We start from the raw sequence: 18,421 nt of genomic DNA, 5'->3' as shown, positions 1-18,421 counted from the left end.
AAGTCTCATCATTCGCTTCGTTACGACGTGTTTTTCGAATTTCTCGAACTTTGCGCGCACATAAAACACAACTCGCACGCAGAGCAACATGGAATTTATAGACAACGTGAATAAAATCGCTAGCGATACAAAGAAATACAATTTTATGACAAAGATTATAAAATTGTTATAAATCCGTGATTAATGATCGTTATTTATAACCAAAATTAATCCCCAGCCGAAAAATAAAATAACTGCGAATGTTAAAAATGTGGCTATCAAATATCACGAAAAAATTTAATCATCTCGACATTTTTAAGCAAAAAAACGTAAAATTTTGATATTTTGATCCCATGACGTTAAAAACCAGCTGAAGTCGTGCATAAATATGAACGTGCGTGCTCATAAAACTCTGAATGAGTGAAACGTCTATGGCGAGACGGCATGGGGCGGCAACAGGATAAGCCGCAGGATTTAATTACTCCGCATGCAGTATTTTTTTAACGCACGCACGGGGTTGGATGTTTGATGCTTAAAATAAACCAACTGCTCGACAAGTCAAAAAACCATTAACACATAAATATTACAGTTTATTTAATACTCACATTAGCGTAATATACTTGGTTATTTATATCCATAAATAACTCATTGTTATTAATAAAATAAAAACGTGTTTTAATCCTACCATATTCCATCCAGCCCCGAAGGGCTACCAACGCCTCAACACGTCACTCAACGTCAGCTTTTCGTCAAAAAATTTCAAAACAAAAACTAAAATATTTTAATTTGATAAGCTGATATAAAACACAAAAAATGATAAAAAAATCAACAAGGAAGAAATAATGGTCATGTTACGATCGGCCAAAAAAGTTTACTACATTACTTGAAACTTTTCTATAATTAAACAAAAAGTTCTAAATTAAACCATCAACTTTACGTGCTTTTTTGACCGGAAACCGAGAAACGGAAACCGCGCAGGTGGAGAGTTTTATTCGGTAATATACCTGGCTTGTTTTACTGCCAAAATAAAGATAAAATCAGCAGTGAAATTTTAATTGCAATATTTTTACAGTCTGCCTAGGCTAGACGTGAATGGTTTCCTCGAATGTTGACCTTTTTTGTTACTGCTAGATATTACAACTAAAATTACGATGGATGTAAAGTTTTCATAAATGGATCGCCCTAGTTATAGGTTAAATTGGTTTCGTTAATATTCCTCGTGTGTCAATGTTTTTCTATCAATGTTTATTATAGGCAACCAATATGATGTTATTGGAACAATATTTTCACTCTGTAAAAATAATAATCAGGAATATATTATGCTATATATTATATCTTTTTTAACAGAAAATATTTATGAAATATTCTTTATAATTAATTTGACTTATTTAGCCCCAATTGATTTGCTTTATTAAATCGAATCAAATAACTTTCATAGCGTAATTACACTTCTTTCTAAATCAGTTGTTAAACAATAAATAAATCTTGAAAATCATTCAAATTCTTGAATTATAATGAACCAAACAGCACAAACATGGTTATATTATATACCCACATACTTTTGATGTAGATTGAGTTGCCTACATCAAACGACAGGTTTTGTCTATTCATAAAACTAACCCAATTAAAAAACAAACAACTTGATGTTAACTGATACCATTGGTATGTCTTACGGTGTTGTTTATTCAAAAGAAGCGAGAGTGCATATTAATTTTAATCACCATCGTGTAAACAAAAACGCTCACTCGTCACTCTACGACACAAGCCGCATTCTGTGCGGTGTGCAATCCTTTGGAAATCTACACCACCGCACGAACCAAACAAACCCTCGGTGTTATTGACGCACACGAATATCAAACACACTTTACTTTTGTGTTTAATTAAAACTCGCAACCCCGTCTATGATATGTCAACTTCAAAGCACGAACATAATTACTTCCAAGTCATTCGCGCAAAAAGATATAATGATCAGAATGGTTTCAAGTTTCACTTTTGTGCATCTGACATAATTAAAAAAAGGCCATAGAATGGTCGTCGACAACTGCTTTCTGTATGTATGATATGTGTTGGTGTATGTGCAAAGAGGGTTAGTCGAAGCGTGTGCGGAGTCGCATCGTCGCTTTGTTACTTTCCAGATTTACAATTTACAAGGATAAAACGCATTGTTTCGTTTCCGGCGCTGGGTTTACCACCATCGCATTCGAGTGTAGAGAAAGGGATAATATGTTCGCTCGACCTTAAATATCTGTTGCGCTTCCATTGTGTATTTGTGCTATTCTTTCGCTAACGTATCTAGAAATCAGCACCCCAACCCGCATAAAACACACGAAAAATTGCTGGTCACACAGAGATTGACGTAAAAGTATATAATCTTCTAATTAATGCGGAAGTGGGAAACGGATGCGAGACGAACAATAGGAATGCAGCGATTCAACGACTGCTGCGAAAAAACAGAAAATGGAAAACATTCGTAAACGGCGAAAAATTGTGAGTAGGTACTGCTGCTGTTGTGTTACTACTAGTCAGTTGAATACGCTAATGATATCGCAAAATTCGTTCACGGCGTAATCCGGTGAACAATGCGCAGTTTTTTAATCTCGAAATAGACAGAACTACGAGCACGCCGCCAGGCTTCATTATAATTAATTTCCGCGTCAATGACAACGAAGTTTTGATGTTTATGGAATTTAAATAAATTTCTTTTACACTCGAGTCGTAGGTATGTTCGAACGTGTTCATTACGTTATTCAAAAGAAAAGAAAAAAATATACAATCAAATAAAATCAATTCCAATCACAGGACATCTTTGTATGTCCGCCTCTCGGAAACTCATTTGATGATATTAAAATACGCTGCACAGGCAGCGCTAAAGAAAGGACAAATACCAAAGGACATAGAATAATAAACGAAATGAAAAAGATAAACAAAAGTGCGCCTGCACAATAGGACAATACAGTGAAAAAAGAAAATGGAAAGTTAATTCAAAAACATGGCAGGAAAAAAAACCTGATTAGATGAAAACAGAAAAAAGTCCAAAATAAAAACACAAACAAAAACAACTTTCAGTAAGTGAATAATAAAGTTGTAAACTTTTTTCAAAGTTTTTCATTTTATAAAGGGTGTGTTACCGATTTTTAAAGCAACAAGCAACAAACTTGTCTACATCTGAAATAAACCAACATAACCTCAAAAAGTGATTTAAAAAATATGGCGTTCTCATTGCTATCCCATTAGAATCAAACAACTTCATCTTGAGTCGTACGAGTGTTCTCTCTGAATAAGCACACAAAGGACTCGCAGCGATCGCCATTGTGAACCCGAGCTGCTCAAACTGTGCGAGTATGTAAAAGCCGGAAGCGGTCCGGAAGACGTCCGAAACTGCCGTTTTCCGCCATCGCGCGACCCCGCAGCCATCCCTCTGCGGTGGGCAAGGATTCCCAAAGAGACCATCACCAGCCATATCCGCACACACGCGCGCACACACTTTGGTCACAAACCTCATAAAACTTAGCTCATATACAATAGTGTTTATTTCCGGGGCGCGATGTGTGTGCTAGCAATATGTCCATCTCATACACTCATCACGAACACGATGCGAGAAAACAGTGAAGCTCACCGAAAGAAGAGACACAAACGCATGACATGAGTACGAGAGAAGATGGCCGGCGGCTGGTAAAAGGACTCCGCCAGGATCCGGCGGACTTTAACGTTGCATTAGGTCAGGGATTAGAAGCGCGGTCCTTTTCGGTTATAAAGTCATCCTGGCGGGGCTCTCGTAAAGATGCGTATACGGTGCGCAACTGTACGGTCCTTTTGGATCGTCGTCCTTTTCGCCAAGACGCCGCCGGACCGAATGGGTAAAAGGACGAAATGTTGTAAACACACAGGAGGGCGATGCAAATGTGTCCCGAGTGTTTGCACATGAAAGTTTTACTTCGGAGGGTTAAAAATGCCACCGAAATTATTTTTTTATTAGATTTAAGTGAAAAAATCCTGAAATGTTATTTTTATTTAAAAACCATCAAAATTATTCAAAAACAAAAAAAGTAAAACAATAAATCACTTAATCTACTTTTCAAAGATATCGGCGGTATACTCAATTGTTTGATTAGACTTGAAATTGAATTAATACAACATTTCCTTAATCAATGCGCATCAGCAAAATCAATGCACCTTGTAGTCTTGGCAATGTTGATCTGAGTAGCACGCAAGCCGGAAGTGTCCAATGAATCATTGCAATCCGAAATACGGTCTTTATCAATTCGCATTGAATGCACGCTCGAAATTCGCTTGCGTGCATCTCAATTTCGGCACATGAATACGATTTGGAGCGTATTCTCGCCGTACGCGAAGCATATTTATGCTGGCGTTTTGTTTGCCAGATGGCATAATGCACGCCGGCAACATTCAATACGGACGGGCGCGGTTCTTGCCTGTGTCGTCTTTCATCGCTGCGATGAACGCGCGCCGCGCAAACCCCAATTTGCGCAAGAATAGCGCACACGTTTGGCTACATATTTCATAAATGTCTTCGTCTGCCGAGCGGACATTATTCGGCGCTCGCGGTTGTTAAGTGTATTAAACGTGCGCGCACACGGAAGTCTATTAACCACCGGGGCCGCGCACGCTCCGTGCTCACCGCCGAGATGGAAGATTGTTTATTTCAATGCAGACGCGAATGGATCGCTGATTGCACAACAGCTTGATGGCGAATAATACAAAACGGCTCGATTTCGAGAATGAATAATGAACGACAATCCGTCGCTCGCATTGTTTCATTTGTGTACGCGCGTGAACAACGTGCATATTGTGTTTGTAATAAATACGCGCTTATCATTTTGATAATATCAAACCGTGACAGTGATATAATGATTAACACCATGTAATTTATAACTACAATCACACCACTATTTTTAATTAAGTTTTTATGCAACTAAAGGCTAATAACATGAATTATTCACTGTTGTATAATGAATATTATGTACGGCTTGGCTATCCGTATATAAAGTACCACTTTTGGTGTCTAAAAATCGTGGAAAAACTGACGTTTTATAGATGGAAGTAGAAATAATACAATTATTATTCTTCAACATTTTATTACGATAACAATTTGTTTTTATTTTATTTACAGTACAGAAGCGTTGTGGCGAGCAAACTAAAAATTGTCATTATCCACGCGTCGCATTATCGGTAATGAAGACAAATAACGCGCGCGCTTCGACAAGCGCACAAAAATCTTTTACTCGCATTTTATTTCGCAACTCGCATTATTCCACACTATATCGTATTATTCTGTGGTTTGCGCACAGCCGTGCCCCAACCTCGACCGTCGCCGCCGCCGTCGTCGGCGTCGTTATTGTTGCTTTCGTCGTCGCATATAACGCTAATCCTCGACGGAGCGTGACATTTTTTTCACGAGCGCCGTCGCCCCTCGCGGGCGGAAACTACCCCAACAGCGGCACGGTTGACGGGCAGAGCGCAAAATATGATGAAATGCGCACGCCGCGCACCGCCAGACGCTTTATGTGAATTTATTTGCTTTCATTTCTGCGAACCGAAGCGCGCAAGACATTCCCGCCGACGTAATCGTGATCGTTGCTTTTATTTTTCATTAAACGACAATGAAATGCATTTAAAGCAAAGCATGTCAACGCGAATAATATTAAATTGATATAAATGTCGTTCGGACAATACGAAATTCAAACCATAACGATATTTTTATATTTTTAAATATAATAAATGACAAGTTTTTAAGAATGTTGAAATATTTTTCAGCGCATGCATCTTCTGGAACTGAAACATTGATTTTTTTAAAATATATTATTTAAAACTACTTTAAAAACCTAACAAAGTTAACAAATTATCGTAACATTGTCGGACATCGTCCTTTTGGCCTTTTACCGCATTTGCCCATTTCCTTTTCCCCATCATTTGGCGGCAAGCTTCGAGTGCAGTTTTACGGACATTGCATTTCAGACTCACGGAAATAGCCGCGGCTTACATACAGAGCTTTCCGAAGCACTTTTCCAACAAACTTCGTCGAACACGCCGACTAAATTAATTACAATTAATTCGCTTCATCCCTATTCGGCCAAGCGGCGCACGATTTGCGCGCACGCATCGAAACTACCATCAGTTTATCTCTCCATTGCGTTTGCTGTTTTCCCCGGTTGCCACTAAAAGCGGAAATGCATTTACGTCTTTATTACATACGCGCAGGGGCGTATTTAACATAAATATCCACCAAAATGTCAATTAACACTCGCCACGAGATGAAAAAAAACTGAAAACTCATTTTTCCGCCGAGGATCGTAGAGGTTGTTATGTGGCGGGGCCGATTGCCAGCTACCGGTGTAAAATATAAAAGTGTAATGTTAAAGAGACGACGCGAATGGTCGCTTAACCTGTGGCGGTCGCCGGATAGAACTTTACCTCCCTTAGTATTATATAGTGTTATGGCAGGGCGGCTCGAACATGAAAAAGGAAAATTGCAAAAGTCGAGCGATGTGCTGGCTGGCTGGCACGGAGAGAAAACTAGCGTTTATGAAATGAGTCTCGCGCGTCTGTAATGCGGTGGCGGTGGCTGTGGCGGCGCGCACCCCCAGAAGGGCAGTTGGCATTTACCACCAGCGGTCCGGGGCGCGCCTATAGCCGACCTTTAACCATTACATTATGGTCTCAACTTGGAGTTAGTGCGCTCAGGTTGCGCCCTTATCATGCCTCTCCTTTTTCGTTCCCAACTATTATCGTCAATTTTTATCAACCTAATTTTGAGGCTTTTATGGCGTTTATTTCGTAAATCTTTACTTTTAGAGGTTAGGTTTAAACAGAATAATATTATATTTTCCCTATTTTTGTATTTGAGGCCTCTGAAATCAGTGATGACGATTCGCAAATTCTCTTAGTGATATCGGTTGCGGTGAGAATGCGGTTCGTTTACACAAAGCACTTGGCGCGCGACAACTTTTCCTATTAAAATGTTTTAATTGATTCGGCGCGGTTTTGGGCGACTGTGCAGCCGGCGTCTGCAAATTAACGCTGCAAAACTTAAAGTGCACTCCTGCGGCAGGCTCATTTGCCACTCGCTTGCTACTTTTAACTTTGCCCGCAACGATTTATTTACCGATAAATACTCGACTTTCATAAGATACTCACTGCCAATCTTAATCCGTAATCAGCTAGATATTAAACTTTGCAACTTGAAAAAAATTGTAGCACGTCAGTCAAAACTGAAGAAGATCGTTAGTCATCCTCAGACAGATTCAGATGGGTATCATCGTCAGAGTGTCCGAAGCGCAACGCGGCGTATCGCCGTGGCAATTAATAACGCCTACACGTGATACGTGATAAATCGCATTGTAATGCGACCGCTGTACATCGCCAGCGACGGTTTGCCGCCCCCGTAGCACAACCGCCGGCGACGTGCGCGCAATGAACACGCCGCCATCGATCTTAATACAAATACATTATTCATCGTTATTTAATACTCGCTACCGGTGTAATTGAGACTAATATTATAATCGACGTGTTAAAAACATTGCCTTAAACTCACCTGAGGTTCGTTCTCCAATTTCGAATGAAAATGTTCGTTGCGATACGTGGAGCGCTTGTGCACATGTTGATGCTCAAAGAGATAATATCCTTTGAGACTTCCAATCTGTAAACAAGAAACAATTCAGTTAATATCAAAATAAGTATGAATACAAAAAGTAAAGAAGTTTTCTACGGGTACATGGCACCAATAAAATTGACTTCGAATTTGTTTAGTGTTCGTTTACGGGACGTCAATTTCAGTCGTAATGCGTTATCGTCGAAATGTCTCGCGCACCTAACCAATAAAACCAAAGTCGTAGATTGGCATGGATTTTCCAGGCGTGTTAACTTCATTTCATCTCCATCCTAAACGCTTCAACCGACGCATTATCCGCTACTTTCTGTACGTCAATTTTTCAATACATACTTTTCTTCCTGTGCATCGAAAAAATAACATTTTAGATGAAATAAAAGTTTCTGGAAAACAGTGTGTCAAGAGTGTCAAGAAAAATATATATTTTATGTTAGTTCTAGAGACCTAGATTTATTATTAATATATCTTTAAATATATTAAATAAATAAATAATAAATAAAAATTTACTCTCTTGTTCCAGATATAGTATATGTCAATTCTATCAATAAAATTCGCAATTTAATTTTAATGAACTTAATTATGTAAAGAATTGCTAATAATGCACTTTAACGCGCCATCTCGGATTCAACTATGTAACTATAACTATGATTGAATCTCAATGCCAACTTTTAACCTATAGAACCGGGGTTTTCCCGGAAATTATCGGAATTTCTCTCAGCGTAAAAACCATCCTAAGACTATAATAAATATTAAAAAAAAGAATTGGCCAAATTTGTCTAGGCGTTATTGAGTTATGCGCATACCAACAGATTTTGCGATTCATTTTTATAAGATATTGGACAAATTGTTTTTTCAACTACGGCTATTTTTCTGCCCGCAATATAAAATTATAGTTTGAGTATATAATAGTGATAGAAAGCGAAGAAACAAACAAGGTGATAACTTATTTACTTTCATTAATTTCAGAATGCAATAACATATCCTGAAAAGTTAATGCGCTAATAAATTGATCAAATTACCAGAATAAATGTTCGCACTTCACAATAATTACATTGTCCCGTCCTCAAATTATCACATTTCATTTCTCAGAAAAAGTTCATTAAATGTGTTTAATAAATGGCCATTAATATGTTACACATCCGGTTTAACAGTATTTCACTCATCGCTAGCAGTTATGCTTTAACATTTCGGGAAGTGGTTAGATCCTTGTTAACCAATTACGCACATAACGAGATGTATCGCCAGAACAAGACCGTTCCTCGAAACAATACACAATACGTGCGTTCTGTTGACCGCAGTATGAGACGCGCACTTCAATTACGACGCAAACCCGGAAATTATCCCGCAAGACCGCTGCGGTTCGTATGCGCTGCACGGTATGGCCGAGAGCTCAAAGGATAATGGAAAGTAATACCAGAGGTGAAAACTGAAATGTTAGAATGTTCGGTGACCTAAACAAATTTCGGCCGGAATCAACACTCTTGCGCTGGCGCCACGGATGGATATCAACAGAAATTCGGTAATTATCGGGGTGAGCGCAATGCGATGCGCAAAAGAGTGTGTGAGCAGTATGTGCAAATTGAATTAATGTAGATTGCGAATGCGCCGCAAACTCGCAAAGCGGAAAATTATAAGGAACAAAGCCTGCGGGAAGAGGACGAGAGCGTAATGTAATTTTCATTTTCTCCCGCACAATGTGAGTGCACACACATGAGTGTCTTATGTAATTTAGGTACTTTTTTGCTTCTTTGTTTGCAAACGAATTATAATGAAGAAACAACACAAGTTGCGAATGAAACGTGAAATGTTTTTAAATTAAAATTTTAGTTATTAATGAATAACTCAGAACCACTTGCAGCAAAGCTAATTTTTTCGTAACTTGCTTCTACTTTAAACCGGATTAGATAACTTTTACAAAAATATTCTGTAATTTTTTATTCTGATTTCTTAAGAAGAAAAGTCTCAAAAATAAATATTTATACCTACCATGTCAAACTATGAAACCAAAGATAATATATATTTGATAAGGCAGCATATAAATATTCAATTATATTCAGAGTAGAATAAAATTCACCAAATAACTTGATGGAAAAAGCTGAACAAGCAGTGAGTGGTGACGGAGCAAACGGGAAAACTCCACACTTCCGCTTCCGCCGCACAGCGTGCGCCCGCAAAACAACCACAAAGTGCGCACAGTGTGCATCCACCCCGTCTGCCTGTCATCTTCGCCAGCGCAATAAAACAAAATTGAATCAACGAAACAAAGCCAAGATTAGCGAGCGTCGAAGCTCCATTAAAGCACAATAAAGCTGCAGCGGAGCCATCTAAAATCCCACAAATAAATTATTTATTCATTGCGTATCGAATTCAACAAGTTGCTGTTTTGCTCTGATTGGAAACCGAATCGAAAGTATAGCATAGAACAGACGGTTTATCGTTTTAACTCAACTGTGGGAAGCAGTAACAAAAAACACAACAAGAGTAACGTGCTCTCGCTTGGTTTAAATTTTTTATGCGCTTCCATTTTCATTACGTTCACGTCTGCTATGGAGATAGTCGTCGGCCGAGGGGTGTGTTGTACACTTATACACTTAGTGACTTGAACGAAGCATCCAGGGATAAAATGCTTGACGCCCGACGGCGACTGCAGCCCCACGAGCAAAGTGGCAAACCATGTTCGCCACGTCCATCCTTCTCGCAGAAGTAGGTATATCACGCCAGCAAATATCACCAAACCGAAAAAAAAAGTAACCACCAATTTCGGGTGAGTCTTGTAAGCAAATAATGATTTGAAGCTGTTTCCAGTATTCCTATTTATTGGAATGCAAGCAAGATTAATACCAGGCATTTATTAACCGAAAACTCAGCCACCACTCTGCTTGCCAAAGCGTCGTGTATCCTGAAATATATCTCTACCGATATTCATTACACATATTACATTTTCCTATACACGCCTGTGTTTCGCGCAGCCGAGAGGGGACGAGAGTAATAATGGATGCGTTATTTTACGAGCGCATTAAAGCGCCGGCGACTAATGGTCGCCTTTAATTATGAACGAACGAATAAATTAATATATCTGCAAAGTGCGCCGCGCGATGCGAACAGGACGCAACTTATGTAACGCTAAATTACGTGACACAGGTAATAATCCGGAATGTATACGTTTGTTTAATCACCTTAATAAATATAAAGCTTCATCGTGAATACCAGTTAAATTCTAATCGACGTTTTTCACCATCTCGTATTTTGTTATTTTGTTGTCAATTTTAAGCGTTCGTTTGCGCTAGCAAACTGGTGGATATATTTATGATTTCATCGAAGCAGCCGGCTGCGGCCGTAATTTAATAGTGCATCATAAACTTCCTGCTGTCCTTGCTGGCGCTTCCGCAACGTTGTCTTTGTTGCGTTCGTTTGCTCGAAGGCGGCGCACAGCCCGCGGCGTCATTAAATAAAACTGAATAATAAAAGCGATTAACTCGTTGCGAGTTTGCATAATGCATGCGTTTGGAAGTTGGGTGGAAACGTCGTGCTGAGGCTTTCGCGATTGTTGCTTTGTGTACGTCGCAAAGTACTAAATCCTGCCAAGAAGTCGCAAGAAGTATAATGATACACTGTTAAGCGCTTCGTATACAAAGTTGCAATTAGGTGGCTCAGAAAATTCCGAGTTATTTCATATTACTGCTAACGACCAATTCGTATCGTATACCATTTGATGCTTTCTTTGAGAAAGAATTGATAATAGCTTATGTGCTAAAGAATGGTTAATGATACATTCCCAGCTAATATCTACGTACGAAAGTAAATATTATTTCTTTGTCAAATTTGTACATTTAATAAAATCTGAGACAATTTTATTAGTTTCATGTGAAATTTTATAAAACTTATTTAATTATTGAAACCTGTTAAAAACTGCATTATATAAAAGGAATCAACATAAAATTTTCTTTTCAAATAAATATAATTCAATTCATTCAGAAATTGCATAGAAAACGTACAAATGTTAATACACACCAACTTTAGTTACATCATAACTATGCTGTAGTGGCATAAAAAAGTTGCAATCAAAATACAAATAATAGCAAAATGTATAAATTAAAATTTCAAGGCACGAAAGCAAAATATGTCAACTGCTTTTGAATGAAAGCGTCTGTCACGAGTAGGAATATTCCGGAGGCCGCATGCCGTAGAAAACCAAACTTCCGACGTCACAACGGCGCCTGTTCAAAGTTAGCTAATTTAATTCGGCGGCGAGTGCACAATACACTTTTTCATCTCGAATCTAGCCGCTAGCTGCACAAGGACATATTGCAGCAAAGTGCACATCGCGTGCATATTCATGCGAACACGACATCATAAAACCGAATAATGCACCCGCACGCACGTTAGTTTTCATACATACATTCCATAAAACTGCAAACTAAATAACTGCGAGGCTTGTAGTAAAACTAGGCGTATGCTTTCGCAATGCGATTACAACGTGCAAGACAGCAACGGTAAATGTTGCAGCAACAAGCCGCCCCTGTTGGCACTCCACGTCTACACATTTCCCGTTAGACTAGTCTCCAACTTTTCTACTCAACCTGGATGTGACTGAATTATTATAATAATGCTTTCTAACTTTTTCACTAACTTTCGTAATTTTAACTTGTTTAATATTTTTGTGATGCGTATGTCATTTTTTTATTAACGTTGTTTGGATCACAATAATGCAAAATGTTAATTTATTGACCTGCAGCAATTTCATTAGTGCCATGAAATAATAATGAACACAATTACATTCTCATATTAATAATTAATTATTTAACTGGATAGAGGTTCACCAGGGTAAAATACAAATATAATTTATTAAAATTTATGTCCCCGAAAATGACAAGATCAAAGCAGCAACCCCCAGCAATTTAATTTCGCAAAATTTACACAAAAGCAACTTTTCATTTAAAAGCACTGCGAGCGTCAGAAGACATTACGATACAAGTATTTGCGTTGGAAAGTTAAGTTGTGCCGAATTGTGTAACCTAAGGACGGAATGAGAAATAGAGCGATATAGTGAAATCGGAAAAGCGTGAAAGCGCGAAATCTGCCGAGTACAACGCACGAATCCGCACCCCGATCGTACATAACTCTGAGCGTGCAATCGCAATCGTTGAAAACCCGTAAATCCTCGAAAGTTGAAAACTTTCAGGACCTCTTTCACGCGTGCCGCGCTCGCTCGGGCCCCAAACGTATATGTACACACACGTTTCTGCGGCTGTCAGCGCACGCACTATGCGCCCACACACGCCGACACACTTTGAGATGGATTAGTTTCCTCTTTCTGCGGGGGCGGCGCACGAAAGTCCCGTACGTGTGCTTTCGGAGAGTGTTTTACACAGTTAACGACACAATTGGGGCTTCGCACTATAGCGCGAAAACAGTGTTAAACTTGAAAGTGAGTGTGAAACTCAAACGAAACAAAATTTACCTTTTCTTCGAATATTTTCGAAGCAAACAAAAGCGTGATTTTTGGTCGAAGCCTTAAATAAATTGTTTAGTGTTTCAATTAATGCAAGGGAAAATGTGAATCCTTTAGAGAATTTTGTTGCATCGAGGGTGTGGCGGAGAGAGCCGAGATTCAACAGATTCGAAATTCCTTAAAGTGGAATAACAAGACAAGGGACGGCAAAACGAAAAGGACGAAAGCGCGGAAAATACGAGCGAGCGTATTTTATTACACGGCGAGGACGGTTGAGGGAGCAAAGATCGAGTGAGGGGTACATATAATCAGTGTTCCCGAAAAGGGCACTGCGTGACCAACATACAAATTTAATTTCGCCATAAACCAAGTGTTCCTTACTAAATTCACGTAGATATAAAACTAAATCATTTACAAAAAAATATATAAAACATCCAGTAGAAATATCATAAAAGAGATTTTATTAAATCTTGTGTAAATATTATTTTAGTCTATGTAAATTTCATTCGTTCATTCTTTGAACACTTGGTATGTGGTAAGACGTCTTTCCATTCACGTCTTGCCGTTATAAACATTCGCTCAGGGAGCAGAAACGAAGGAGGGCAAACGTTAAAAGGACGCAGAGTTGCGGCGCTGGACGTCGCGATGCTCGGACGTTAGTTAAAAGGAGGAAAACTGTTGACATGTTTAGATTTCTTCTGGATTTCCTTTAGATTTTCGCTTCCGCCCCGCTTTCTTTGCTTTTTTTCTCGCGCATGCAGCGGACGTTTACCAAGTTTACACAATTTACGAACGCATTGCAACAATGACGAGGCGAGCGTCCCCCGGCCAAAGAAAAACTTACAGGATAAACAACAAGCGGAGCAAATCGAATCGCATTAAAACCGAAAAGCGGAACCGTTGTCGAAGCAGATGACGGCATTGTGAGTTAAACGGAATTAAATTTTCAGCAAGGTCGAAATGGTAAATCGCACAAATAGCAAACATAAAATACTCCCGTGAATACAACACCTTTGAAAAACCCTAAATCACGCCGAGGGTAAATTTTCACTTCACACATTCTTGTCGGTATAGGTTTACACAGGCGTTGTTAGAATATCCGCGATGTCTATAACATCACCTCGGGGCATTTGGGGGATAAAGGGTTGGAGCAAATGGCATAAATATCCTTTTCATTTTCGCTCCATTCCACCGGCCGCCGCCCGGATAATAGAAAATAGACATCCAACGAGTTTGCATGTTGCTTACGCTAGTGCTTCGTGTGTATTAAATTACAAAGGACGAAATTATAAAGGATAATAATTAAAAGCGGTGCTCGCGTGCCGCTCCTTTGGCGATATTTCGTGCAATTTGGTCACCGAAACCAGCAGATGGAAACGCGCTCCGAACAATAGAAACAAACTATGCAGAAAACCACATTCACATACAGTGTGTTCAACATTAAATACAAACATCCTAGGCAACCAAACATGTTGAATATTGTTAGTAACACATTGTAAATGCGTAAAAATGATTGAAATGCCCGGATTATCTACTATAATCTGTTGGGTTCGAGCACATTATCCTTTATTGTCCTTTGTCTATATCACTATATCTCATAATGAACGCAGACAAAGACAATCAACACAAAACTTTTTTATTTTCAACGGCGCGTATTTAAAAAGTTGACTTAAAAATTCCTTTCAGCAGGCGCTGAACGCACAAAAACCTAATTTGTTTGAGAAAGTGAAAACAGAATAAATTTCTGTAAATTTTAATCAAATTAACGCTGGACCTGAAGGGTTGAAGGCTGGCGCGCAAAGCAACCGCCGCTGACATTTACATAAATTACAAATCGTATTACGAAAAGCTCGGCATTTGACCAGCGACCAAAGAAATGACCTTTCAGCTGCCGACGACAACAAAAGCTTACATCAAATTTGTGCTCGCACATATGTGCTGTTACATCAAACGAGTGATTATATCAAAATAAATTAAATCACAAGCAACAAGTCAGATAAACGAGCTTTTGTGTCAAATTTATATATAAAAACACCTGAATATCGCAGATTGTGAAACTAGGTCAACGAGAAATTGATCTCGAAATTGCATCTCTGCTCGGTGTATGAGTGCATTGTACACTAAGAAACGGTATGGAATGGGATGGCGCCACCAAAGCTGCCGCCGCCTCAAACTTTAGCACAACTACATTTCTGCTCCAATGAATTTGACTTGAATTCTCATACCGAAGTTTGCTAATGCAAGACGAACAATACGCAATAATAATATTGCTTAGATTGATGCAGAATTTAAACTAAATTATATTCATTAACCCTTGAAGACCAACAGAATACAAATTATTATACGTTTCAGTTGCGATAAAAATATCGAGCATAACAAATTATTGTTAACATGCAAAAGTAAAATAAATTTTGAACAGAATAACATTCATGGCACTTTCTGCATTCGCAGAAGGCTGAGATGAAACGAAATGTGGCGAAATATTTTCAAGACGCGACAGAACTCTCATTGAATATCGACAGAAGGAAAATATTTGACGAGCGCACCGTGACATATCTGGGTTGTGGGCACGGATCGCGCACGCGCGCAAAATTCAGCCCGATTTTCCATACATGATTTATAATAAAATCGTAAAGCGCAAACTTGGTGCTCGGGCGATTTATGTGTGCCCCGGCGCTTCCACCATTGCGTCGTTGACGTGTAGGAACTACGACGACGTCGAAGACGTTTTTCCTCTTGGCGCGCGTGCACAACACTTTCAAGTCTCGTCTCCCAGCGTCCTTTGCCGGCGTGCTTGGTTAGATCTCTCTGTGTGTGCTGAGAGGCGGCGACGTGCCCGCGTGCCGACGGCGCGTCCGTGCCGTGTAGATGTTTTAAATTTCAAATTCGGGGTGCTTTGCGAGGTAGTCAGTCAATCTAATAAAACGTGAATTTTTACGAGTTTTCGCTGTGCGCGGGTCCAGAAGCAACAGCGGGAACATCACCAGACGCGCACCGAGCTTCCTTCTTCCGAGTTTAAGTTTTTTATTCATTTTTTTTAACTTTGTGCACTTCTGCAGAGTATACTCAAGCAGTTTTTATTCTATGTAACAAAGTTTCTCAACGTATTCTCGGAAAATAATTATTTTAACTTTATATTCTTGAAGGGACAAATAATATATTTTAAATCAAATTTGATTAAAAGAAAGGCAAAGTGAATATGCTTTGCTTGTATATTTGAACAATGTATTTATTCATAGTCAAGAATATGATGTTATAGGATCGTAATTAAAGCTTCAAATGCCAAATCTGATCACCACAATTGTTCTCGCCGCAATATCACATCATAAACCCAATTACATTATATATAATATATATGATAGTTTTTTTTTTTATTATAAATTATAGCTAAATTGATGCATTGTATTGGCGTACGCACCCGCCGGATATGCAAACATCAATTGTTACTCGAACACTGCATGAGTAGCCGTAATAATCCATTATTGATAACAAAATATGTGGTAGCAGGCCAATGCCATCAATTAATTATAATTCTAATTAACAGAATTATAAATGATTAATTAAAGATACATACACACATTCCATATTATCGATATATGTATATTAATACGTGAGAGAAATATGGCATAAATTTTTGATGATTTTTCGTATTGATCGTAAAATTTGCCTAATGCGACAATTCAGCGAATCATTCCCGAATCAGAATGCAGTTTCCGCGTTTGTGTAATTACGCACACTTGTCAAAAGTGCGTCGTTTCCATTCGAGTGTGCGCCCGGTTTCGAAACTGTGCCAGCAACGTCATTTACATATCTCCTGGAACGTCTTGGAATGTCCTGTACATGCGTTTGCGTGCACCACCTCTAGTTATACACGGCTTTTGTTAGCGGCCCGCCAAGCAACCCGTAACCGTATTAGCGGTCGGCGTCCCGCAAAGTTTCGAACTTGAATTACAAATTACGCGATTCGACGAAACGAGTGCCGACTCCGGCGTCGAGGCCGCTCACCCAACATTACACGACATTACCTTTATGCCTGCCACTGGCAGGTAGACACACTGAAGCAGGAGCAAACTGCTATTATCATTACGATTCTAATGCCGCCTCCGAGTGCTCGAAACTCGGCGAGCAAAGTTTCGAGATGAAAATGAGGCCGAACAATTTCAATTCGGGTAAGCTGTGAGTATACCCAACCTACTTGAGAGCAAAACAGGACTGGATACAAGACGGGGGACCGGCAAGTCCTTGGGGGGCGGGCGCAATTCGTGAGATAAGACATTATTGTAATTCCTAGTCTAGGAATCGTGTCAAACATTGCGAATTTTTCTTTTAGTGCATGTTATTATCGTGTTTGCATAATATATACACTGGAATAATATTTTAGTTCGTTCAGTTCACACGATTATCTGAATATGTGCGCGATAAGAGACGAATGCATATAGAATGGCACTCGTGAGTTTGAAACCGAGTTAATCGACGATTTTCACACGAATAATTTTCGAATTTGCCAAAGGCAGCCGCCCGCTCAAGTGACGCATGTTCGATGCACACATTTGCATTAAGAAAACAAACTTGCCGGCGGGAAACTTCGACTTTCGACGCCGCAAACATGACGGCTTACGGGGCTCGGCGTCGGCAAGTTGGCCAACTTCGTCGCGCGCACTTTGGATCCTTCCGAACTCAAAGGAGTTTCCGCGTTATTCGCCAACGCGCGGGCTCAACTAAAGTGACGTTTAGTTGCAAACTGATGCGTACAAATTTTTGGCTAGGTAGTTACAACAAAAGAGAATACATTTTTACCAAAAAGTTTTTTTTTTCAACATTTTAACAAAAACCCAAATAATAAAATCCTAAAATTCCATTCATGCATTTTCATTAATAGTTTCGTGTTCGCGCCCCGATTGCTAGGAGGTATGCGACTTTAAAGCGCTCGGAATGGTCGCACTACCGCCACCGGAAAACCGGAAAAGCGACAGGAGCGCGCGCGTATAAAGCGACGACGTTCCGGTTCAGCGCCAGCCAAGCGACGACTGTATTTTGCGAATTTAGTGCGAATTTCCGTCGTGATGTTAATTCGGAATTTGCTGAAATTTCGTTACGTTCGACCAACTTTAACATTGCCATAAGTCCTCTCAACCGCAAAGTGTTTTATTTCCCGACGGCAAAAAATAGCAAATCAGAAATTTCCTCATTTATTACCCGCGCAATTGCAGACAAAAAAATGGTGACATTTTTCTTTAAAAGAACTTAATTTATTACACGCAAAAACCGAGCAATAATAATGATACATCTAATCGAGTCGTTAGCAAACGGGGGCCGGTAATTTAAACACAATTTGTGCGGATACCTCGCATGTGCCAGTTGAG

The 18,421-nt window shown here is 39.4% G+C and overlaps 1 protein-coding gene across 3 annotated transcripts in view; it reads right to left on the bottom strand.

The window, feature by feature from the left end:
- Positions 1-18,421, bottom strand: part of LOC135801034 (furin-like protease 2) — a 133,312-nt gene that overhangs the window by 56,759 nt on the left and 58,132 nt on the right. For all 3 annotated transcript variants that reach the window (XM_065314397.1, XM_065314396.1, XM_065314398.1), the window contains one exon: positions 7,532-7,636. In XM_065314397.1, the coding sequence (XP_065170469.1) occupies positions 7,532-7,636 (105 nt within the window). The remainder of the gene's footprint in view (positions 1-7,531; positions 7,637-18,421) is intronic.

Source organism: Atheta coriaria, unplaced genomic scaffold (genome assembly GCF_025399875.1).
Source record: "Atheta coriaria isolate IRGN ID8LTWV9N9 unplaced genomic scaffold, Caltech_Dcor_3.1 hic_scaffold_10_pilon, whole genome shotgun sequence".
NCBI lineage: Eukaryota > Metazoa > Arthropoda > Insecta > Coleoptera > Staphylinidae > Dalotia > Dalotia coriaria.
Note: the sequence above shows the minus strand (reverse complement) of the source record. Positions and strands in the feature narration are given on the sequence as shown.